We start from the raw sequence: 25,895 nt of genomic DNA on the forward strand, positions 1-25,895 counted from the left end.
ATTTTCCTCCTCTGTGAGTTCATTAAGGGGATTTTATATGTAAGGATTCCAAAGAGGAACCAAAAGACTCCTTTATGATAAGTTTTCTTGTGTTTTATTCTTCTTATAAGCTTTATGACAAGTACATCCCTGCAGACCTCTGAGATGGAACATGCAGCTGGAGCTTGTGAACTAAGTCAGAAATTATCCTTTCCTCTCAATCTAGTTATTGGAATTGTACCAACTTTTGTACAAACACGTGAAGAAAGAAAAACAGAAGAGACGAGAAGGCCAAACCTGAATTTCCTCCCTCAGTTGCATTAATGAAAGAGGTATAAAAGGGACAACACAAAGAGGGGCTTGATGCTTTAACCTAGTCACCTGGCCCATTAGTACATGTGGACTAACTGAGGTTTTACATTTCCTCTGGGGAATCAAGTCTCTTTTGAGGGAGGAGTAAGAAGGGAGGTGGAGCCAAGGAAGTCAGGGGCCTCCTTTAAAAATAAAAAATAATTTAAAAATATATAGTGTATGTTTATAAACGAAACCATTTTTATCTATATTCACATATCCTTCCCAGTTATTAAGCACAGTTTGTTACTAAAAGAGAGAGAGAATCCATCTTTCCTGGGTCACCATATAAACAAAATCCAAGGTTGCACTCTTTCCTGTGGAGGATAATAGAACTGTGAACTTGAAATTCAGTGAGCAGAGGAAATAAATCTTCAATGCCCTTCTAGTCCAGGACTTGCATGATGCTGCATCTTATCCTTCAATGGAACAGCTGCCTCTAGTAGGTGAGCCAAGCATGGGGGAAAGAGATCTGATAACCTGTGGCATCAGGTATCAGTTTGAATCTAGTTTTGAATCAGGATTTAGTTTTGAATTCTGAATCCAAAATACCAAATTGCTGTGTGACCCTAGTCAAGTCACCTAATCTCTCTGCTCCTCAGTTTTATCATTTGTGAATTAAGATCTTGGAACTAAATAATCTTTAATTTCTAAAATTATGTGTCTCAACCAAAAAAAAAGTCATTGTTTCAGTTTCCTCTATTTAAGGAAATATAAATGACTTCGGCGATGAAACTGCCAGCTCCCCCCACCCCAAAGTAAATTTAAAACCTGTGTGATTCATGACTCATTTTCAAAAGAAAGTGACATTTGCACCAGAGTTTCAAACCAGTTCATTCTGATTGCAAAGCTGTGCCACTAAATTGTCTCTTCTGCTGTGTAGACAATGCAGAAATAAATATTGCTTGCTTTCCAATGGGCATATTTATTCCAGAACACCAATTTATTCTTAGGGTAGTGAATAATTTTCTTTTAAATATTGAAGCTGCTTTTCTTAATGTCCATATAACATTGTTTTTTTCCCCTAGACTGTAGAGAAGCACATTAAAAGCTGCAAAGTCCTGATGACTTTCTATCCCTCCTCACACTAAAGCATTGTTGCCTCCAGACACACTTCACCTGTTAAGGACCCAGACTTGCCTTAGCTGATCTTTTTCACTGCCCTCCCAGAAGTCTTTGTCCATCTCTAAAAGACCACCCTAGGGCTAGAAACAAATTGGATTCTATGGACCTTTTATGTTTTAAATTCTGGTTTTAATGGGATTGTAAAGGTTATAATAGAGGAAATTATTTGGGTCAGAGGTGTTAGGCACCTCTTCCCTTGGGCTTTCTAGCTCCTTTGGTTAGAGAAAATCTCTAATGAGGACAAGGTCATAGGAGCATAGTAAATTGCCACACTATTCTGCTGCACAGGTTGTATTCCTAGATTTGGCCAATAACCTGGCTCATTCATTCAGTATTAATTCATTCACTTCCTCAACTAGACGCCAGAAACTGAAAAAAATATTAATACTAAATAGCCATTTTTAAGCACTTGGATGTACCAGGCACTGTGAGCTGTATGCTTTACATACAGGATCTCATTTGATGCGTACAATTGCTTGATGTAAGTAATGTTATTACAGCCATCTCATATGAGGAAACTGAGACTTGAGCAGATTAAGGAACTCACCCAAGGAGGAAGAGGGAAGGAGCCAGGATTCAATCCCAGGCAATCTGAGTCCGTATCAAACTAAAGAGAGTTCTCCATGGGGAGTCAGATACTAAAGGTTAATTAGCTAAAGTGTATTCAATTACTATTTGATCATAATCATTAACCAGCCATTACACAATTGTGATAAGGAATGAGAAAAGGGATTGAGGACTATTAGATTCTATTGAGATGTCAGAGAATGCCTCCCTGAAGAAATGACACTTAAGCCGAGACACAAATATTTAGAAGGAATTCGTCAAGTAAAAAGTGGGAGGGGTAGTGAGATTTCCAGGTGGACAGACCTACTCAATAAAAATAAACAAATAAATAAAAGAAGAAACCAAGACTTATTGACTGATTAATAACAACCGGGCTATACTAAGTCCTTTATAAAGCTTACCTCTTTTAATTTACATAGAAACTCTTTAAGGTAGATATTATTATTTATCCTCATTTCACTCATGCAGAAACTGAAACTGGGTATAGTTAAGTAATGTAACCAAAGCCACAATCCAGTAACGGTGGGACAGGGCCTGGACTTAAGCTGTCTAGCTAGAATTTATGTTCTTGATTACAATTTGTTGTAAATGGGAAGGAGCCTTGTACATACTTGTCGTGTGTTGAACAGTGTTTCCACAAAATTCATCTACCCAAACTTTGGAAGGTGACCTTATTTGGGCCTTGAGATGAAATCATTCTGGATTTGGGGTGAGCCCTAAATCCAATGACTGATTTTTTTGTAATAAGAGAGGACACGGAGACACAGAGAAGAAAGCAATGTAAAGATACAGGCGGAGATTGGAGGGACACATCTACACTCTAAGGAACTATAAAAATTGCCACCAAACACTAGAAACGAGGAGAGATATGGGACAATTTCCCCCTCACAGAAGGAACCAATCCTGCTGACACCTTGAGTTTGGACTGCTAGCCTCCTCAACTGTGAGAGGGTCAGTTTCTGTTACTTTAAGCCACCCAATACATGGTAATCTGTTATGGCAGCCCTAGGGAAATAATACAGTACACTTTGCCACAGGGGAGCCTTGTAATAAAGTTTAGGAGGATTTATTTATTTATTCAACCTTGTTCACTGTTTATACTGTTAGATATTTTGACAAGAGTTATGAAAAATGCACATGATGCAAGTATGGGATCCACCTTCAAAGACTGCAAGGCAGAAACTGATAGGTTTCATATAAAAGTATAGATTAATAATAATAATAATCACTCTCATGTATTAAATACTTATATGACAGGCACTGTGAGTGATGGCTTACACACAATAATTTAATATGCAAAAGGTAGATATAACTTACTACATTTAACAGATAAAGAAACTGAAGCATGATGAAGTTTAATTACCTTCTTCAAGGTTGTACATTTCTGCCAACGTCAGGGCTGGATCTCAATTTCCAGTGAGATGATAAAGGAAAGAACTTAATTAAAGAGAATACGTTTGATCTGGGTCTTGAATGATGAATAATGTTGGGCATTGATGAACGAAAGGCAAGGAAAAAGGATGTTATGGGTGAGAGTAACAGTGAGCATAAAGGCAGAAAAACAGAGAATGGGGCTTTTGTTAGCGATAGAGTGCGCCAATTTGTTGGAATGTGTAGTACACTAAAAACGAAACACGGGAAATTGATTTGGAATGGTAGATTCAGACCAGTTGTTGACCCTTGAGCAAGTGTCAGGAGGAACTGGGAAATTATTCTTTGAAGAGATTGAAGTTCAGAAAGATTGTGCTAAAGCAAGTAGAATGATCCGATTGTTGCTTCAGGGAGATGAATCCCACCGGAGTGTGAAAAACAGACTGGAGACTGGCACAGACTGGTAACCAAAGATCCATTTAGGAGCCAAATGTCATAAGAGAGAGGGGCAAAATCCATTCACATTCCTCGGAAAACAAATCATAGTCCAAACCGCACCTGCTCGGTGCTTTGTGTCCACCTAGAGGGGTGGGATAGGGAGGGTGGGAGGGAGAAGTAAGAGGGAGGAGATACGGGAATGTATGTGTACGTATAGCTGATTCACTTTGTTATACAGCAGAAACTAACACACCACTGTAAAGCAACTATACTCCAATAAAGACGTTTAACAAAAACAAAACAAAACCTGTTGAGCCTTTCTGTGCTACCCAAGCAGGGATTCATATGAAAATGTCCTGGTTTTACATCATAACTTAAAGGAAAACTTTCACAATGTCTGGAGCCCTTGCTATCCTGCAAATGAAGGAGGAGTTTGTCCTCAAAATTCTTGCATCAGGAATGAACTTAGGTGGCACCAGTGTTGACTTCCAAATAAATATACATCTACAAAGGAAATAGGTGATGGCATCTACATCATAAATCTGAAGAGGACCTGGGAGAAACTTTTTCTGATGGATTGTACCAGTGTTGCCATTGAAAATCTGGCTGATACCAGTGTCATATCCTCCAGGAACACTGGCCACAGGGCTGGGCTGAAGTTTGCTGCTGTGACCAGAGCCATTTTTATTGCTGTCCACTTTGCTTCCGGAACCTTCACTAATCAGATCCAAGGAGCCTTCCAGGAACCACGTCTTCTGGTGGTTATTGACCCCAGGGCTGACCACTAGCCTCTTACAGAGCTGTCTTATGCTAACCTGTCTGCCATGGCTCTGTGTAACAGATTCTCCTCTGTGCTATGTGGACATGCCATCGTCTGCAACAACAGTGGGTTGGACGTGGTGGACACTGGCCCAGGAAGTTCTGTGCATGTGTGGTACCACTTGAGCACCCATGAGAGGTCATGCCTTATCTCTACTTGTACAGAATCCTGAAGAGATTGAAAAGGAAGTGTAGGCTGCTGCTGGAAAGGATGTGACCCAGGAGGAATTTCAGGGTGAGAGTAACAGTGAACATAAAGGCAGAAAAACAGAGAATGGGGCTTTTGTTAGCGATAGAGTGCTCCAATTTGTTGGAATGTGTAGTACACTAAAAAAGAAACACTCTGGTTATAAGCGTGTTTATAACACTCCAGCCCCTGAACTTACTGCCACTCCATCTGAGGTTACAGATCCTGCATCTGAAGGCACAGGTGCCCTCTGTGCCTATTCACCAGTTCCCTAGGCCAGACTGCAGGGCTCAGCCTGCCCCTGGGGACTGGTCTGCAGCTCCCAGTGCTCAGGACACTGAATTGGTAGGAGGAACGACCACTAAGTGGTCTTAAGCTGCTCTTCCACAGGCTCCTCCACAGAAAAATGGAATACGATTGACTGAAAATAAACATGTTTCTTTAAAACAAACATACAACAACAAAAAACTAGGACCAGATTCTCCCCTAGAGCATCTAGAAGAATGCAGCCACGCTGGCATCTTGATTTTAGCTTCATGAGAACTGTGTCCAACTTCTAACCTACAGAACTCAAAGAAAATATATTTGTGTTGTTTTAAGCCACTAAGCTTGTGTTCATTTGTTACTACAGCAACAGGAAACTAAAACAGATAAGCAGGAGAAAAGATATTTTTAGGTAGTATTAAGATCTAGAACAAAGAAAAAATTTTACAGGATAATATGATAGTGAGCCAGTGAAAAGGCCCTCACGCTTGGCCTGTGTTCTTGGTGTGTATAGAGCAAGAATGAGAACCATTAAGATGGAGATAGAGAAGTAGGCTTCATTAGAGAGGAGATACTTTAACATTCTGAGTGAGATCATCTAACTCTGATCTGAATGAGGAAATTTAAAACTGGTGTAGGCTCAAACATTAGAATTTTTTCTGTGATCAATGTTGTGTTGTTTTTTTGTTTTTAAATTTACTTATTTTTATATTTATTTTTGGCTGTGTTGGGTCTTCGTTTCTGTGCAAGCGGGGGCCACTCTTCATCGCGGTGCGCGGGCCTCTCACTATCACGGGCTCTCTTATTGCGGAGCACAGGCTCCAGACGCGCAGGCTCAGTAGTTGTGGTTCACGGGCCCAGTTGCTCCGCGGCATGTGGGATCTTCCCAGACCAGGGCTCGAACCCGTGTCCCCTGCATTGGCAGGCAGATTCTCAACCACTGTGCCACCAGGGAAGCCCAAATGTTGTGTTTTATCTATGCCTGACAAAGAGAAACACGGGCCCTGCTTCGAGTTTTACACAGTAAAGGTAGGGATTTCTTTCTTTTTTTAATTAAGGCCTTTTGTAAGAGAAGTTTAAGGTTCGCAGCAAAGTTGAGGAGAATTATATAGATTTCCCGTGTACCCCCTGCCTCCACACACGCACGGCCTCCTCCGTCATCCACATCCCCCGCCAGAGTGGTACATTTGTTACAATTGATGAACCTGCATTGGCACATCATAATCACCCAAAGTCTGTGGATTACTTTAGGGTTCATTCTTGGTCTTATATATTCTATAGGTTTGGACAAATGTATAATTATATGCATCCAACAATATGATATATTTTCACTGTCCTAAAAATCCTCTGTGCTTCAATTATTCATCCCTCCCCCACAAACCTCCCTACCCCATAACCCATGGCAACCATTGATGTTTTTACTGTTTCATAATTTTGCCTTTTCCAGAATGTCATATAATTGCACATAATTGGAATCATACAGTATGTAGCCTTTTCAGACTGACTTCTTTCACTTAGTAATATTCATTTAATATTCCTCCATGTCTTTTTATGGCTTGATAGCTCATGTTTTTTTTAGCACTAAATAATATTCCATTGTATTTAAATAATATTCCACAGTTTATTCATTCACCTACTGAAGGACATCTTGATTACTTCCAAGTTTTGGTAATCATGAATAAAGCTGCTAAAAACATTCAAGTGTAGGTTTTTGTGTGGACATGTTTTCAACTGAGTTTTGTTTTAAATATAAAATGGACACAGATTTCCAGTTAAATTTGGATAATTGAACATATAGTTTGTGTTCATTTTCTCCAAACATTTCACTAAAATGATGGTGAAAAAGTTTTTTAAAAAGCTATAAACCCCCAGGAAAAAAGAGAATGGGACACCAGGCAACAATATTTAGAAGATGTTACCCAGCTTTTAGACGATGGAAAGCTGATAGACAAATGCAAAGTGACCTAGAGAGTGGGGAAGGGTGATTTCTAAACGCCTTTCAGTGGAAGCCAAAAGGAACTCATCTAATTCATGCATGAACTGTGGAAAAGCTTGGGAATTGAAATAACCAGGTAACTCTGAAAGCAGGATGATTGACTGAGGGTTAAAAAAAGATGATTTGCCGCAATTGTATATGTAAGAGGAGTTAGACCCACCCCAGCCTACATAGACAAGCAGACAAGAAAATGGACCTCACCTATCATGGAAGGATATGGAAATGTATCTCTGCAGGGTGATCATATAGTCCCAGACCTCAAGGACAGAGGTGTAGCTGAGGTCTGGGGTGAGATGAGATGCCTTACTGAAGTCAGGAGGAAAAAATGAAAGTTTTCATACTGAATAGTAAGACTCTATCCCCAGCTCCTTTCTCAGTTCAGCTCCTAGAATGCTGGTTACCAGATGTTTAATCTTCGCCAGGAAAAAGCTTGGAGAACTCCTGTAGACAGGAGGAGGGGAAATTATCCAGAAGATTAAATAAGAATGTTTCTTGATTTGAAGGACATACAAGGCTCTGCCTCTTAGTGACAAGCACAAAGACAACAAAAAAGTCCCTTATTAAATTTTCAGAACACTAGAGATAGAGTACCATAATGGTTCCAGAGAAGGATTTTTTAAAAAAACATACACAACGCTTCAGGAATCAGAATGGTATTAGTCTTCCCAATAGCAACATTAGAAGATGGAAAGCAATGAGACAATGCCATCAAAAAATATAGTATCAATACTTAGAATTCATAGAAGCAAAACTATCAGTCAAGTGTGAAGGTAGAAAAAATCAATTTTCACATTTGCAGGGTTTCAAATAACAAGACTTGTTATAAATAAATAAATAGCAGGCCCCTGTTTATATACATAAACAGGCTCCTGGTTCAGGAAACTGTGGGAGTATGTAATCCAGGAAGGATATAGGATCCAGAAAGCAAGAAGGTGACACAGAAGAGAGATGGAAAGCCCCCCAGAGTGATGGTGACTGAGGACTCCGGGTTGGCATCTATATGACAGAACTAGAAAGCATCTAGTGTAGATTGAAGGGCAGAAAGCTCCAGGAGAAATGTATCCAGGGGAAAAAAAGGAACTAATAGATTACCTGATGAGTTTGATTATATCAAGAGAAATTAGTTCTCTTGGTATGTTTTGAGATGGATTAATGACAGGAATATAGAAACATAATAAAACAACATCAACACATAGCAGGATACAGTTATGAACTCTAGGGAAAAGAAAATGGTATATAAGAAAGGAAATGAAAGCAAAGTAGCCCTATGGTTTGGCTGTGAGCAGGGAGAGGTGGATGGCTTGAGTTGGAATTCTAACTCTGCCACTAAACTGTGTGATCCTGTGAGAGTTTCTTGTCATTATTATTTTGATTGGTATATTAACATTACATTTTTATTTAAATAAAATTAGTGAGAGAATGGGGGATAGCAATTGTGTGTGTGTGTGTGTGTGTGTGTGAGAGAGAGAGAGAGAAAGAGAGAAGTGTAAAGCAGAATTAAAATTAATTCCTCATCTTTCAAAGGAGGATGTCAATAGACGTCAAAAATTGAACATCAGCCAACAGCAGTGTAATGATTATAATAGCTGACACATATAATGCTTACTTATTCTATGCCAGGAACTCCCTTATCCTTTACACACACACGCACATGCACACACACACACACACACACTCATTTAATCTTCTCCACAAAAGTGGTACCTCTTAGTAGCAAGAATTGTCAGTAGGTTAAATGAATCAAAGGACTGCTGCTGTTAAAAAAAAAAAGTTTGACTTCTAAATCTAGTTTCATATATCACTTTGACAAAATAAAAGTTAAACTAAATGTAAAATGTATAATGCATTAGAGATATGTTTGTATTGTCTTACTTGCTATGGTAGAAAAGTGCTTTAATTTCTGTTATTACCAAAATTTTGCCTCCCTAGAATCTGAAGTCATGAACTATTGAAAATTACTCTCCTCTCCCCATCTACCCTCTTCTGATCTTATAGCCTCTGGGATAGGAAGCACTATAAGAAAGCTGAGCTCCATGCAAATAGCCGGGTTAATTTGCACGTCCTGATATTGTTTCAAGACTCATTTCGACCTTGAGCACTATCCCTAAAAGGAAAATACAGGTGGCCAAAGAATGGGGGTTCATTTGCTCCTGAGTCATCTCAGTCTAAAAGGAGTCAGTCACATCAGATCCATTGTTAGCTGCATCTGTCCTGAGGAGGAATTTTTAGATGGTGAAGGGCCCAAGGGTAGAAGAGTAAGGGCTGTTGATAGATGCCATTTGCCATTGACATTTTCCTTTTCTCCACTCACTAAATAAATGTGCTAATTTTTCTCTTTTAATGTCTGGGGTCATGCCAGTGATGAAACAGGAGAGTGGGCCAGGGAGAAATAAAATATACTTATTAGAAATTAAGTTATCTCACAGAAGCAATCTCCCAATGTCATTTGAGTCCATAATTTTCAAACTGATGTAAACAAGTGTTCTAATGATGGCTCTTTTGTACTATCTACGTGTCTGTGGATAACTTTTCCCCAATCCCTGAATGAGTTAAAAGTCTGATGATCATACGGGAAAGGAGACTATTTTTAAAAAATATTTTATTGGCTCACACACAGACTGTTACAGTAGTTAGTTTCTGAGTTGAGACCCCTTTGCCTTCATCTTCTCTCCACACAGTTTATCATACTGCTGCCTGATAAATTTCTAAGAACATTACTGTGCTTGATAAAATCATTTCTTTGCTCATGATTAAATTTTTTTTCCAATTATCCATAAGAAAAAAATCTAAATTTCTTAATTAAAATCTGAGGTCTCTGAGAGCAAGATACGTGTCTTATTTATTTCTTCTTCCCGGTATCCAGTAAAAGCATGTAATTATGACTTAGCAATGTTAATAAACATTTAATTGGATTAACTTGAAATTTAAGGCTATCGTTTGTCTTACCCTGTTCTGCCTTTCTAATATTTTGTTCTATAATTATTCTTACATGACCCTTCCCTCTTTCCAGTACTTTTAATTTATATTCTAAACCTTGGATTTGTCTATCTATCCTTTTTCCATTCATCCATTTATCCATTCATAAAATACTTTTAAGGTGATAAATCAAAATACTCTGAGTCATAAGTAATGGAAACTCCAACTCCAATTGGCTTAAGTATTAATTAAATGGGGTTCATTGACTCAAAAATTTGGAAGATCAGTCTAGTTAAGAGGGCAGGTTTCAGGTATGGTTTGATAAGAGCTCTGACTCTGCTTCTCCACAATGAATGACCGAACGTATTGGCACTCTGTATCCAGAGTCTCAGTGAATGACCACAGCCTCTCCATTTTACACAATAAAACCTACCCACTGTGGTTCTCACCACGGTATAATGGTGTATTTACTATTATTATAATCCTACCGGCAGGCACAAAAAATTGTGTAAATTGCACAGTTATTCAATCCTGGTTTATCAGTGCCCTTTTATTCTTTGTATTAGGAAAAAAGCCATACATATAATATAAATATTATTTGAAACATGTTTTCCTTCTGACTTTGAAATAATTAAAATCAACCAGCTGTAGGTTAGCCTTTTTAGGTCAAAGAAAATTTTCTATTTGACCACTAGAGGGCAGCAGTTAGAAAACATTTCTAGCTGCCATTGCATTTCATTACATTTTTGTTGTTCCTTCTCCAAAATTATGATTAGAGTATGCTTATAGCAGTTAAATATTCTGTATTTTAAATATTCTATCCTATTATCTACTATGTATTCAGATATTTACTCTGGAAAGGGTAACTTTAAATATTCTAGAAATGAAATCTTTTCACCTTCTGCCTCTCACAGTATGACTTAGAAAACAGTGTGAAGAAGTTAAACAGACAATCTCTAGGTGTTTTCAGCCAAGTGGGTGATTTCAATAATGTTATATGCTTTCTTCCAAGGAATACCATATTCTATAATCTGGAATGATAAGCATAATGGTACCCAAAGGGAATCAGTAACCCAGGATGATGAAAGCAAAATAGCATCCCTATAGGACTCAGAGAGAGGAAGAGAGAGAGAGAGAGAGAGATTTCAATTAGGTAATATTTCATCAGACCCGAAGAACATTACATATTACTTGTCATTTAATCTATTTATTAGTCTGTAAAATACCTTAAGTCAGGGTGATCTCTGTTTTAGACTCCTTCATGTTGAAGTGTGTATTTCTTTAATTCTCTTTACAAGTTGTATCTCTTTTCTGTTAATTTTTCCCCAATATTCTCTTATACAATCACAGCTTTTACTTTAAGAAAAAAGTTTTTTGAGAGTTTGAAGAGGCTAATACTTTCAAAGTCCTTTTGTAATTTATCACATTGCTCTATGTATATAGTGTGGGATTCAAAACTAGGAATACTTTTCTGGCATTAGAAGAGCAATAGTTGGTCTTCATTCACTTCAACACTTGGGTTTTTCCAAGGCACAATGTTGTGTAAGTGAATGAGAATTTTTTCCCCTTGGGTACACAAAGAAAGAAATGGAATAAAATGTATACATCTTTCTAATGGTAAATTATAAAGAGTAAGATGCACACAAAAAGGACACATTACATATATGATTATATACATGTATTCTGGTAGTTAAATATATATACTTAAGATTACAGTTTACTTAGAACTCCCTACTTCCATATTTTAAATCAGACAGATCACAGGTAAATCAAAAGATAATTTATATTAGGCCATTAAATATAGCAGTGCAAAGTACTGAGTTATGTACACAGATGTGGGTAAGACAAACTAAATTATTTCTTCTATCTCTGTTTCTCAAGAAACTGTATAATCATAATTTCTTGGAAATGTCTCTGAGGCTAACACTGCAAAGTCAAATAAAGCTGAACAAAAAACTGTCCACTTAAAAACCCTTGGTAAGAAAAATGTCACAGATGAATCCTAGAGCTTATTTGTATAGCCTCAACCTGAAAGAAGGGTGTAATTAGAATGAACATTGATTTAAGTATTCAAAGTCAAATAAAGCCACACTATAAAAAACCTTTCCAAAACAGTTTTCTCTTTAGGAATGTGCATGCTGTACAACTGTTATGAAAAGCTATAAAACTGTGCTGAGTCAACTGGTTTACTACACCCTAGAGAGAACCTAGCCCACAATGAGTGCAAATATCTGTTGAGTGAATATTTGTTGATAAATATTTTTTGAAATAAATTTGCCTAAAAAACACCTTACCAGTGATTTATAAATAGCCCTAATTATAATGCCTTTAAGTATATATAGTATATATATATATGTATATTTGGTGATGAGAAAGGAAACTTATCAAACTTATATAACTATTTCAAAATACTTAAAAAATTATCACAATTTATTCTATTGGGACTGAAAACATTAACCCATTTTTACCCCATGATTACCATATCATTTCTAAATCTTAACAGAGTGAAGTTTCTTTATAATGACTCTTTCATTAACTGAGGGACTCCCAGACAACCAAGTTATTTCTAAGGACATTTAGTATTTGGTCAGGTAATTGCAAACATATTGCCCACAGAGGATGCTTCATATTTTTAGGTGTAGATTTTAATTTAACAAGTGCCAAAAAGAAGGAGAAGGAGGAAGGAGAGGAAGAGAAGAAGAGGAGGAAGAGGAAGAGGAAGAAGAAGAAGGAGGAGAAGGAGAGAAGAAGGAGAGAAAGAAGGAAGGAAGGAAAGGGAAGGGAAGGGAAAGGAAGGAAGAAAGAAAGAAAGAACGAGAAAGAGAGAAAGAGAGAAAAAGAAAGAAAGAAAGGAAGGAAGAAAGAAAGAAAGAAAAACAGTTTTAATTACATAATTAAAGACAATTGCTTCTAAAATAATAACATATCCTTCCACCAGAGGGCAACATTTGCAAGACATTTAAATGATCTCCCAAAAGTATTTCCTAACACAAAGATATAAAGAAATACAAACATAACATTGCTATTGGGTAACATCGTATGTAAATTTCAAAGAATACTATGATGACAATTATTTAAACAATTGCTTACAAAACTTAATAATACTCAGTAAAACACAAACAATAAATTGACTTCTTTAAATATGTAAGAAAATAGAACTTTCAGAAAGGAACATATTTCTCTATATCATTGGCATTTTTTTTCAGTTCACTATTAGCTGTTTAATTCATATACAATAAAAAAAATCTTAGGGTGGAAGAAATGAAGAAAATATTGTTCTACATCAATGAATAAGTTAATGAAAAAGTCATAGAATTTTATAAGTGGAAGGGCTGATAGAGATCACTTACTACAAGCCTTCATTTGTACAAATAAGGAAACCAAAGTTTATTAAAGTTAAGTAATTGATTCAAAGTGGCAGGGACGCTAATCAGCAGAACCAGGACCCAAACGCAGGTCAGGTGATTTCACATTTCATACTCGACACCATTGACATTCAAATCGTGATCCACGGGTGCAGCCCTGAACGTGTTAGAATTGCTGAATCTTGGGCTCCACTGTAGAGCTATTGAATCAGAATCAATATTTTAACAAAATCTTAAATGGTGAAAAACTACTCTAATCCACGCTGCTTCTTCATCACTGATTGCATGACTTCAGGCAATTCATTAAATCTCATTTCCCTCCTCAATAAACTGGGGATAAAAAAAACTGGGAATGAAATGTTATTTTGAAAAATCATTCCAAAGAATAAATGAGATAATGTAAATGAAAGTCATTCATAAATTATAACACTACACACGTTAGTTATAGTCAATGAAACCTTCTCCTTTTATTGCTAAGAGTGCTTGGATAAAGGGGACAATTCTACTAGAGAAAGAATTGCCTAATAATGTAATTTAAGGCTAAAATTGGATGGAAAATATTTACAGTAAGGGAAGGTGTCCAGAGAATGGAAGACTTTTTCAATGTCCCTAAATTAATGTCATATGTATAACTACTAACATTTCCTTGCATAAAGATAAATCTGGTGAAAGTAAGGTCACAAAAGTACATGTTCAGTGTTTGGATTTGGGGACCATGCATGAAGAAAATATGTTGGATTAGTAAGTAATATCTAAATATATGTCTCTTATATTGGGTGTAGCTATTAAGAATAGCCTAAATTGTAGCCTAGCAACAATTCTTGTAATTTTTCACATACAACATTTTCCCCTTGTTTATGACTTTGCTCAAGATGTCTCCTCTGGCTGGGATCTCCCCAAGTGCCACCATCCTTCCCCACCCAATTTCCTGGGCTGTCATCATTTTTACAGGACTAAGTTTCTCTTCAGGTATTAAGATAGACAAGGAAATATCACCTCCTGAAATCTTTTCTGTACACTTTATGTTCCCAGGCTGGGTTACTTAACTTGTCCAATTTCACCCAGAAGTATCTGTCATTGTATTTATGTGTCTATTTCCCATGCAGCTTGTGAGATCTTTCAGGGAACAGCCCCAGAACCTAGTGAAATTTTTAACACTAAATAAATATTTTTAGTATGAATAAATTAATATTAGCAGTAATTCTGATTTAAACACTCACACTTTTATCAAGAGAATGGAGGAGAGAGCCAAATGACATTGATTTCAATAAGGTGAATGTAATTATTTTACTCTACAAACAATGCTTTTGTGTTGGATTTGTATCATTCATATATATGTGTATATATGAATATATATATATACACACACACACACACACACACATATATGACTTAACAATCAAGTTTGCCAGTGGTTTAGATCTCTAATCATTTCGGGTGAAACTTAGGCAGGAATGCTTGGAAAAATCATTTTTATGTCACCATCCTAGCTTCACAGATATTTGTTTGACTTCTATTTTTTATATAACTTTCTGGAATTTCAAAATAATGGATATCCCTAAGTGAATTAAATTTAATGAATTTGTTCACTAAATATTTGAAAAACTTAGATATTTTGAAAAACACTTGATGAGTCAAGTGCTGACTAGCTTGAATCTTTTGTTTGGAAGAAAGTAGTTTAATGACTTTTCTTTTTTCCCTTTTTACAGTTGATCACCTTTGGGGGTAGATACTATTTCGAGGCATTCCAGAGTTTTAGAAAAATCTTGTTCAGTATTGTAATAGGAAATATATATTTTAATGCACAACAAAATAAGAGAAAGCTGCTTCCAGTATCCTTTTCTTTATTATAATTCATAGTAAAATATAATTTGATAAATATTAAATTTAATAATGGTAGTTTTAGCTACTTTTGAAATTTTTTTCAGCTATCCATTCAGTGTATGCATATTCATTGTATTATTTGGCCTATTTGGGTACTATTCTTACACGATTCTGTATTTAGATCCATACTTCTGAGATATGGTAACAGAATCCCTAAGAAAAATCTACTCCCCCTGTTGGCTTAAAGGAAATCCAAGGATTTTGACTTTGCGAATGTGTTTCAAGGACAATCTGTTTTGTAACTATTTGCCTGAATTTCATCTAAGAGGTTCGTGATTCATGTCAAATGCATTAATAATTAACATTAAGCTTGCATAGTTTTCTTGCTTTGCTTAATGAAATAGATTCATTGATGCTATTCTTATATATGTGAAAGCAAATATCTTATGTGAATTTCTCTCTGTAGTTCTGCTTTAGGAGAAGATGGTACAAAATAAAAATTACACTTAAAAAGATTATAAGTAATTTTAAATAAATCTTGAAAATATCATCAACGATAATTTGTTAACAAGCACAAGGTATAGCCACAAATTTCATCAGTATATTGGTATTTCAGTAGTGTGCTGAAAATTAGTTAAGTGAAGAAGCATACAATTCCAAGGAATTTATATTAAACTGCTTGCCTTTTATTTAACCAAGAACACAGGAAAACTATTCTTTTTTTTATTATTTCTCTATTCCCTCCCCCGCCTCCCTCCTTCCCTCTATCCCTCTTTCTTGTTTCCTTCTCTTTCTTCCTTTCTTCCTTCCTTTTTTTCTTACTATCAGGGGTTAAAACAAAACACAGGAACAATATAATTTTGCACTTTGTATACATATATTTTATATTCAAGGGAGCCCCGGTGCCCCAAATAACACAAACATAAGTAAAATGTGTTGTAATCTTCCTTCCCTGCAACACTGTCTGAGCTGGCATCAGCGTGCTGGGCAAAACATAGGAAACTAGAAGTAACTTGTCAATTTTTAATAAAGTCTTTCTCTTTTGCAGAGCTAAATGCACCATTCTCCCTGCAAACCCTGGCGATGATGACATCTTCTCACTTGGTTTCCATAGCATCCATTCCTGAAGATCCCCTGTATAGCCCTTGGTCAGGGCCATCCTCCCAGTTCCCCTAGAAAGTTGGCAACCTGGCCAGCCAAAAGAAACCTCCCCTTTTCCTGAAACTTACTCTGTCCGTGGTGCTGAACCATTTTTCCGAGAAGCGCCCACACGGGCGCTGTCAGCGGTGCTGAAAACAAAATCTTCCCTGACGCTGCCCAAATCAGAACTGTGTATCTGTTATTTACTCACGTCCTCAAAGAGCAGCAAGCTTTCTCCATCTTAATTCGACTCTACTGCAGAGCAGAGTTTGCGCCGGCGTGATGGGAGGAGATCATGGGCAAGGAGGAAAAACTAATAGCAGTATCGCTCACTTGAGACCTAAGATGCTCCCATGAGTTTTGGAATTGCTCTGCTCCTTACAGCAAAGGCACCATTTTTAAAAGTACTATTCTTTTGACTTTGTCCTTACACAAGGGTTCTGTGGTATTTCCGCCCACGTTTAAAAGGCAGAAGATTTGACAGCAGCAAGGATTTCAAAACCGGGAATTTACATTGTTTTCCAGTGGACTGACTTCCAGGACAAGGACTCATCTGCACCCGCCCAAATACCAGGGCACTGCGTGCGCCCTTTGCCACCGGATCCTCCCCTTCCAATGAGACTTTCTGATTGTGTCTACCAACTCTCCTATTAGGAAACCCGTGGGTTGCATGCAGCTATTCTGTTGTATTCTCGTTCTCACTCTCCCTCCTCTCTCTCACTCGCACTCTTGCAAGAGGCACACCGATACCGTTCTGCTGAGAAGAAAAAACCTACAACTACCTTAAGCGATTAAGACAATATGCGCAACTCTCCCCTTTCCTAGCGACTTCTATTTAAATCTGGCAAGAGCCGACACCAAGCTTTGCAAGAATGGAGTCGGTAAAACAAAGGATTTTGACCCCAGGGAAAGAGGGACTAAAGAATTTTGCTGGAAAATCCCTCGGCCAGATCTACAGGTAAGGAAAAGCAAACCTATGTTTGCCTGGGACTCAGCATGAAAAAAAATCTGCAGAGCTATTTCCTTAAATCCTGGTTGCTTAGAGAGATTGTAATATGTTCGGAAAATCTTTTTTGTTGCTCATTGCTGAAGCGGGGCTGCTCTGGAAACCTACTTATTAATTCAGGAATGTTGCACTAAATTAACCTGTCTGCTGTGTGTGTGTGTGTATGTGTGTGTGTGTGTGTGATTTTTGTTTTGGTACCTGCAGATTCTTATCCTTTCCTACCGAGGATTTATCCTCTTTACAATTAAGAAATGACCTGCACCTGTTCAAAGAGCTTTTCTTTTGTTGCTTATAGTGACACCAAATTAAATTCCTTTAATGCAGAAAAATGAATAAAAAACACAACCACCTAAAAAATTAATCAATAAAATTCCAAAGAGTAGTGGCGAAAAGAAAGCTGGGTCTCAGCTTTAAAACCACTTGAGTAGAGAATCCCCCAGTGGAATCTTCCTTCTGTACTGAAGGAAGAAGAATCAAAATATATCAATAATTGATAGCTGAAACAGTTCCTCTCTTTAAATCTGAAACAATGTATATGCATTTTAAATTATTTGACCTCTCCTAGAAGTCTATTTCTTGCATGGGGAATGTCACAGTGCTTTTAAGAAAAGCCATAATTATAACCAGCAAAATGACTTTGGAAGTACTAGAAATGATTTAAAATTTTAATCCTCCCTGTAGTCACTATACTAATTATTCTGTAAAATTTACAACTTTAAATTTTTTCAAGAATATTAAATGAATACACATTTTCTTAATAATGTGAAAATCAAGAAGAAAGGGCAGAAACAAAAGGATAAATGATTCTAAGAGAGTGTTAAGTTTTGCATTTGGGAAATTGAAGCCTTTGGAAATGTATAGGATATGTAAAGAAAATGACCAAGGCACCTCCCAATTTTCCAAATCTCTCTGGTTCTGGTGGGCTTCTTGTAGGCACCATCATGCACCTATGCGGCAGTAGATACTGCAAGGGCCCTGCAGTCCCGCAGCTGCCCTGGAAAGAACTGTTCTTTCCCAGCTCAACTGACATCAGGTGGGGAGTTCAGGTGCAGAGTTTAACTTTGCATATATGAGCATATGAAGCCAATATGAAAAAAAATCACATTAGTTGAATTTTTCTCTCTTAGAATAAATTGCCGTGTACTCTAACATTGGAATTGGGCTTTAGGAATAAGTATTAACATAGCCACAAATACATTTATGATGTTTCCCCAGTTGGTATTCTGTAGGATTTGGAAGTCTGACATTTGTTTCTGGTGGCCCCAAATTGCTTGGCAGCCATCTCCCGAGCTATGCATTCTTGAAATTGATCTAAAATTTTCATTCGCTTTACCTGTGGGTATGAAAACAATTGTGTGTGGATATAATCATTTAAAGGGGCACACATAGAAAAAAGATATATGGTGGATTGGAAAACATCTGCAAATCGTAAACAGAGAGGTTCTTTGTTTAAATATCCATCTCAAGGGTCCACGGTGTGTTACCCTTCACATTCCTCTTCTTTTTAATAGAAATTTCGCTGATGTATTGTGGACCAAAACAGCACTATCAGCTTTTAGTAAAAGCATTCTATCGCTCTGCTTTCCCCTTTCCCCTCCCCCCAAGGACGAAAGCCTAAAAGCCACTGAATCAGTGGGATGAAATCTTAGGAAATACTATGCAAGTTAAGAAACACAAAACGAAACATAAATGTGAGATCTTCTACCTTGGTGTGGAACATCTTACCAGAGTTGATTTGGGGGCGCGTTGGTATAATCTGGGGGTCTCATTTTACGTCTTTGGAAATGGGTCCATGACATTTTTCGGTGTTTGTAACTGAGATAGTAGTGACACAAGATTGTGAATAATTAATTATTCATGTTCTGGCAGTAGGAATCTTAGGTGTCGGCCATATGTTGTGGAGGCCTTTGTTTCAAACTCAAGTAACAAGGGATAAAAGAGTAAGCTGTGTAACAGGAGAGTAATTGTTGAACTGGCATCCTAGGGGCTGGAGGAAGGGGAAGGAGAGTGCGTGACACTGAAAGAGTGTTCACAGACCTTCTCCGCTTGGGCACCGGACGGGACAGGCCTTGGTGCCAGGGGGCTCCCGGGCTTAGCTGGCGGGGAGGGGGGGAGGGGATCCCGGTGTCCTCAACCCGGAAAGCTTCAACTTGGCTGGGAAGGAAGGGGTAGCGTGGGTGCAGGACTGTGCCTGGGCCCGCCCACCACGGAGCAGCCCTCGGGAGGCTGGGTGGCTGGATGAAAGCGGCTGTCGCCTTGGCAGAGCACTGCGCGCGGGAGGTGTCTACACAGGCGCTGAGAAGGCGCCTTTCGGGTCACCCTTACAAACTGCAGACCCCGCAAGAAAGTTAGGCTCCGGCGGTGTATGTGAATCAAGGCGCTGTGGGGTGGATCCCGAGGGAATGGGTACTGGTTGCCATAGGACAGAAGATACTAAAGTTGAAGAGATGTTGCCGCGGGGAGGGAGACTGGAAGAAGGCTGGAGAGCCCGGGAGGTCCTGAAGCCTGGTGGCGCCCCAGCACCCTAACCCCTGAGGGAGGGGAAGCAGGTCAGGGCCCATCCCCCGAGTCCTGACCCGTCCTGGGAACTGGTAATGGGCCGGCGTCGAGGGTGCCTAACCCGCGGCGTCCTTGCCTCCCCACGGTGTGCCGCGCAGGGTGCTGGAGAAGAAGCAGGAGACCGGGGAGACCATCGAGCTGACGGAGGATGGGAAGCCCCTCGAGGTGCCTGAGAAGAAGGCGCCGCTGTGCGACTGCAGGTGCTTCGGGCTGCCCCGTCGCTACATCATCGCCATCATGAGCGGCCTGGGCTTCTGCATCTCCTTCGGCATCCGCTGCAACCTGGGCGTGGCCATCGTGGACATGGTCAACAACAGCACCATCCACCGCGGGGGCAAGGTCATCAAGGAGGTGGGCAACAGCTGGCCCTGTGGTTTCGCAAAGCCACTTCACCTGTTTAAGCCCCACTATCCCCATTGAATGAGGAAGGCTTGTCCGGCCCCTCGAGCACTGCCCTTCTAGATTGGGACGCGACAGTATAATAATCAAGCCCTTTTCACGCTGGGGCAAGTCGCTTCTGTTCTCTGGGCCTTCCTTTTCTCCCCTGCAAAGTGTAAAATAAAGCATCTAGCTCACTAGGTTTTTGAGGAGAGTGACTTTATACAAGGAATTGGTCCTTAATACTGTCCGCTAAAACTAAATCGAACTATTTTCTTTTACTCGGAAGAATAGAGCAGCAGATTAGCTCTAATTTCCCCCGGCTTCCAATTCTCGCCAACATTCTCCTTAACCAAAATGAAACGAAACCGAAAAACAAATCAAACAACTGTGCACACATATCGGCAGTTTTAGCCGAGGGGTCTTTAGGAGCGTCCCACCTGACTGTCGGAGAGCAGCCGAAGCGGCGCAGGACAGCCTCGGGGTCACGGGGAAGCCAGTCCCGTAATCTTAGGAAGTGCGTTGGGTGACGCTTAGGGAGAGGAGGGTCAACGTCAAGGTCACAGAAACCCGTGGGTCCTGACTTCCTGTTTAGAGATCTGAGCTAACGTAAGCCAAGCAGAGCAAGGGTTGGGGGTTGGGTTGAGAAATTTGCGACGGGCTCTGGATGGGAAGCTGTGAGCGCGGATGGGCCCTGGGTATTCCGGGAAACACTGCAAAGTGCGTTTGGTTTCAAAATTTTATTCAAAGGCGGGGAAAAAATAAGGGTCCCCAGTTCCCCAGGCCGGATAAGGGCTCTTTCATCTTTCCTGCGCAGAGAGTTCTCCCCAGTTTACTGTAAGGTTCACCTTGTGCAGCGGACCAGGCTGGTGAGGGCGGAGTTAGGCCCCGACCTTCAGACACACCCTCTCCCGCTCTTCTGACCACCTCTGAGCAGCCCCTTCCTCTCCACTGAGTCCCCCAGTTTCCCCGGGCTTTTCCAAATCTTTCTGGCCTATGCCCATCCACATTGTGCTGGGACCATCCTTCCCTACTAGGTCCTCCGACTTCAGCACCTTCCATCCCAAGCGCCCCACCCCCCTTCCCCAGAATTTCTCCAGCTGGGTTCCATTCTCCAAGCGATGCCACTACTGCGTGGTCGGTGGCGGCTAAGTGGACCGGCGTCAGGTGTCTCTTTCCCCAGCCAGCGAACAGAATCCCTTCGTGGGGAGTCCTCATTTCCCAAACTCAAGCCCTGATGACTCCTCGCTCACGGAGGTGATCCGACCTTCCTGGCAGCTGTCGGGGAGCAAAGCCAGGGCGCCCAACTTCGCTATTAATCACAATCCATTTCAAAGGAGCACGGTTTTTCAGTTAAAAGAGGCATTTCTTCTCTGTAAGAAGATACAGATTCAATTTTGTTAGGAAACGAAAATTAAGCCACCCCCATGCTCAGAATGCTGGGAGTACCCCCGGCGGTGAGGGCTGCTCGACCGAGAATTACTGAACATGAATTTTCAGCCCAAGCACTGACCCTGCTCTCTCCCTCCACCTGTTTTTTGTTTTGTTTTGTTTTCCTGCTCCCATAGAAAGCCAAATTCAACTGGGACCCGGAAACCGTGGGCATGATCCACGGTTCTTTCTTTTGGGGCTACATCATCACCCAGATTCCGGGCGGCTACATCGCTTCTCGGCTGGCCGCCAACAGGTAAAGCATCGGGCCCGGCGGGGGCTCGGGGAGGTGGGACTTGTACCCTCCGAGGGGCAGCGGAGGCCGCGGGCAGGGGCGACGGCCCCGCGGGGTTGGGGAACTCCTGGGCGAGGTCTCCTAGTACCCCGGAACCCACTCGCGGGGCTGGAACACTGTGCCTCCTTCCAGAAAAAGGCGCCCCGAACGATTTGGGTTTTCCAGGGCGGGCGCACCTTGTCGCCGCCGCCTCCCTGCCCTGGCGTAACCTGCGTCTCGAGAGATGGTCGACGTGCCTCTGTGCCTGGTAGGAGCTGAGGCCAGGCAGGGAGCGGGGGAGCAGAGACGGCGCCGCCGAGGGCACAAAGGGATGGGGGACGTCACTGCGCTCTGGTGTGCACGTCCTTCGGGTGCCCCTGCTCCGCGTGATGCTGACCGCCCCGTAGGGCGCAAAAAAAAGCCCGCCCAGATGGTGCTCTGGGTCTGCAGGATTTGTTTCTATGGAGCCAGGCGGGCTTTCAGGCGCCCCGGGTGCGACTCCACCTGTTAATGAGCTCTGCTGAGTAGGGGCGGGGGTGGGGAAGGCGCTCAGCTGCTTCCAGAGGCCTCCAGCCTGGCCGCGGTGGTGGCTGCAGCCGAGGTCCTAGCGCCAGCCCTCAGCAGTGCCCCCAGCGCCACCTGCAGAGGCACCCCGAAATACGAGGCGAAAGGACTGATGGGCTGGGGGTGTCAAGGAGCTCAGCCTGGCACGCCGACTGGGAGAGACAGCTTCATTTGCTTCATTGTGTGTATTTTGATAAATAAAACTAAATGCTTCTTGAATCTAAGTGTTAAGCTGAGAAAGAACAGATGCACTCCGCCCTTTCAGATATTGCTACATAGAGACCCCAAATAAAGACTTTGGGCCTTCTTTCAGACCCTGTACCTATGACTTCACCCCTCTCCCTCCCTGCAAAAGGTCAAGTTTTCCTAGGAAGTAATCTAGAACTGGGCACCTCTCTAGTCTTGATCTCCTCTCTGTTTTCCTAAGCTGGTCTCTCCCTATCCCTCAGTGAAATCGCCAAGGCCCCTTCCTTGGCTTTTGTCACCTACAGTCCATTCACCAGAGGTGTTTTCCTGCGCAAGATTTCTCAGTCATCTCCAAGGCCTAGGGAGAGATTCTTGGAAATTTATTTTAGGCTTAATGCCCCTAGGGTGAGGATTTTTGGACTGGCCTTCAAAATGTCAAGAGGAGAGTGCAATAGATTAGGAATAGTGCCTTTTGAATATCATCTTTACCTTGACATGATGGTGGTTAATACTCAGACCCAACAGGAGAAAAAAATATTCTTTTAAAAAATGTTATCAGTTTAAACTGAAAATTATTAACTGTGTAGAGAACCCAATTTTCTGGATGGGATAAATTTTAAAAATTGATATAAGGCAGAAAAATGTAAAGGAATATTCCCTTAAATATTACCGGTAATGAACATGTTAGAGTTTTGACTTTTATATCCAAAATGCAGTGTCTTGAATCTTTTTTTTTCCTAAAAATATTTTCTCAAGCAAAACAAACTTCCCAGAAAGATACTCCAAACATACATATGTAAAATATTTTCACTTCAGTGGGAAAACAGCCAACAAGTCACCAAAAAAGAAAAAAGGAAACTCAATAAAATGTGAAATAAAAATACAATGGCTGTGCCTTTAAGTATTTTTTCAGAGTCAAAACCTTCAGCTTGCCAAATGTTAAAATGCTAACATTTTCCTGCCAGGAAAAAACACCAGGAATGCTCCAGCATTCCCTCTTTCTAACACTGGGAGGTCAGTAAACAGGTTTTCTTAGCTAAAAAAAAAAATTCAAGCTCATTGCTAGCATTTGTGTCATGTTTAGTAAAGAAAAGACTGATGTTGACTCAGGTTCTAATTTGTTTGGTAGATTTTCCTCAAGGGAAAAATTTTCTGAATTTTAGAATTATTATTTGAATCCAAAATCACCTTCCCTTTAAGTGGATATTTCGGGGAGAGAAACAATATTTTCATACACAATGCTTTGTATTCTCCAAGGCTGAGAAAATAAAGTCAAAATTTATTGTAAAATCTTGTGAACAGATAGAAGAGTACAGATTCACTTCCTTATCACATTTTAAGACTTTTACATACTTGCTTTATTTTGAAAATAATATTACAAAACATACAGTGAGAAATATACAGCCTCCTGTGAAAACAGGTTTAAAATGTATAACATTCCCTTTTCTGATTATAAAAGTATTACATATCAAATAAGAAAAATATATTAAAAAGAAAGGATAATAAAAAATCATAAATAACTTAATCACCCAGAGACACCTTTATTGACAAGTTGGTGAATGTCCAATTAGTCCTATACATGCTACATAGAATTTTATCTTAGAAGGCTTTTTTAACACAAAATTTTAGAGATTTTTAGAATTTGCTTGAAAGATGCATATTTCCTTTTTCAAAAACAGTAAAAACAACACAGCAAGACCAGTTTTCCACCTACAGGCATTGTATACCCATTCTCCCTTCCCTATAGATCATTTAATAATAGAACAAGATTTCCCTTGGGTGGGATACTGGGGACAGAGTCCTTTCCCTCTAGGTGTAAAAGAAGCTCATTTTGGAAAGTGTTTGCCATCAGCATTGTGGGTGGAACTAGAGTAGAGGAACTGAAGTGTGTGGAGACAGTTCCTCTAGAGAGAAGGGCTTCTGGTTACACCTCCTGGCAGATTTCTCAATGAAAAACAAATGAGGATGATTTGGCTTCTCCATTTCATGGATTAAGCAAAAGCAGCCCTACTCTTTGTCAGAATACAGATTCTTGGTCCTTTTTCTTGTCCGATTCTAAGTATTCTTGCTTTCCTGCTCAATGAGAAGAGAAGGTGGGGGAGTAGTGGCAAAAGGAAACTGGGTCTCAGGGAGACCTCTTGCATCATTTTTTTCTTTTGCCTTTCCTTAAAGGGCTATTGCACATCCTGGGCCGGAGAATTTAGTCAAATCCATGGAGGGCTTTAGAGTGGGGAATCAAAGGAAGATTCCTCACAAAATCTGTAATATTTAAGATGAGAACATATTTAATACAGTGATAAGAAGGTATTGGAGGCAAATTAATTTTGTCTTTAAACAATAAAGAGCATAGGGCTTACAGTAACTCAAAAATCTGTGAATGTGAAATTGCTAAAAAACTATCTTTATCTTGCATTTAGAGAGTGGTGAGGAACCTGGTCAAGTATTTGGTGGGAGAAATAACGAAATTTTTACAAAGGCATAACCAAAGAAGTTCAGATTTACCAAAGGAAGTTTGGTCAACACTATATTTTTAATGGATGATATTGTATTCACAAAGACTGTTCCTGCCTCTGTCTAGGTGGCAATATTATTTAAGCCCTATTTAAAAAATTTCCCTATTCTGCTCCTGTCCTCCTGATTTCCCAACTCTGCTTTAATTTTTTATGTAGCACTATTGCCAGCTATCATACCACTATTTTTCTTTCTCATCTATAACTAAGAAATAAGTGCCTTCCTACAATAAAATGTAAGCTCCATGAGTGCAAGCAGTTTTGTCCTTGTTATTTACACTGCTCTATCCCTAGCACCTCAAAGAGACCCTGACCCATGATAGATACTTGTGGAATAAATGAAATAAATATCACAGCAAAGTGTTTTGCACCTTTTAAAAAAGGCAATATTACATAGTGGTTAAGATACAGGATCTAAAGCCAAATGGCATGGGTTCAGACTCCTGGATGTATTGCTTAATAACTGAATGACATAAAACATTATTTAACATCTCTGAGCCTCAGTTTGCATTTCTGTAAAAGGGAGCTAATCAAACTATCTACCTAATATGTGTATCATGACAGCTAAATAAGAGAATATGTGTAAAGTTCTTAGATATGCCGGGCACTCAGTAATTGTTGGCTGTTATCATTTATTTTTAATAA

At 39.8% G+C, this 25,895-nt stretch overlaps 1 protein-coding gene and 1 pseudogene across 1 annotated transcript in view; both read left to right on the forward strand.

The window, feature by feature from the left end:
• The first annotated feature begins 4,224 nt into the window (after positions 1-4,224).
• Positions 4,225-5,212, forward strand: LOC137771806 (small ribosomal subunit protein uS2-like; annotated as a pseudogene).
• Positions 5,213-17,214: 12,002 nt separating this feature from the next.
• The window catches only part of SLC17A6 (solute carrier family 17 member 6), a 35,474-nt gene continuing 26,793 nt past the window's right edge, over positions 17,215-25,895 (forward strand). The window contains exons 1-3 of the mRNA XM_068555348.1: positions 17,215-17,300; positions 20,006-20,258; positions 21,854-21,972. Coding sequence (XP_068411449.1) covers positions 17,215-17,300; positions 20,006-20,258; positions 21,854-21,972 — 458 coding nt within the window. The remainder of the gene's footprint in view (positions 17,301-20,005; positions 20,259-21,853; positions 21,973-25,895) is intronic.

The sequence above is a fragment of the Eschrichtius robustus genome, chromosome 11 (assembly GCF_028021215.1).
Source record: "Eschrichtius robustus isolate mEscRob2 chromosome 11, mEscRob2.pri, whole genome shotgun sequence".
In the NCBI taxonomy this organism is placed as follows: Eukaryota; Metazoa; Chordata; class Mammalia; order Artiodactyla; family Eschrichtiidae; genus Eschrichtius; species Eschrichtius robustus.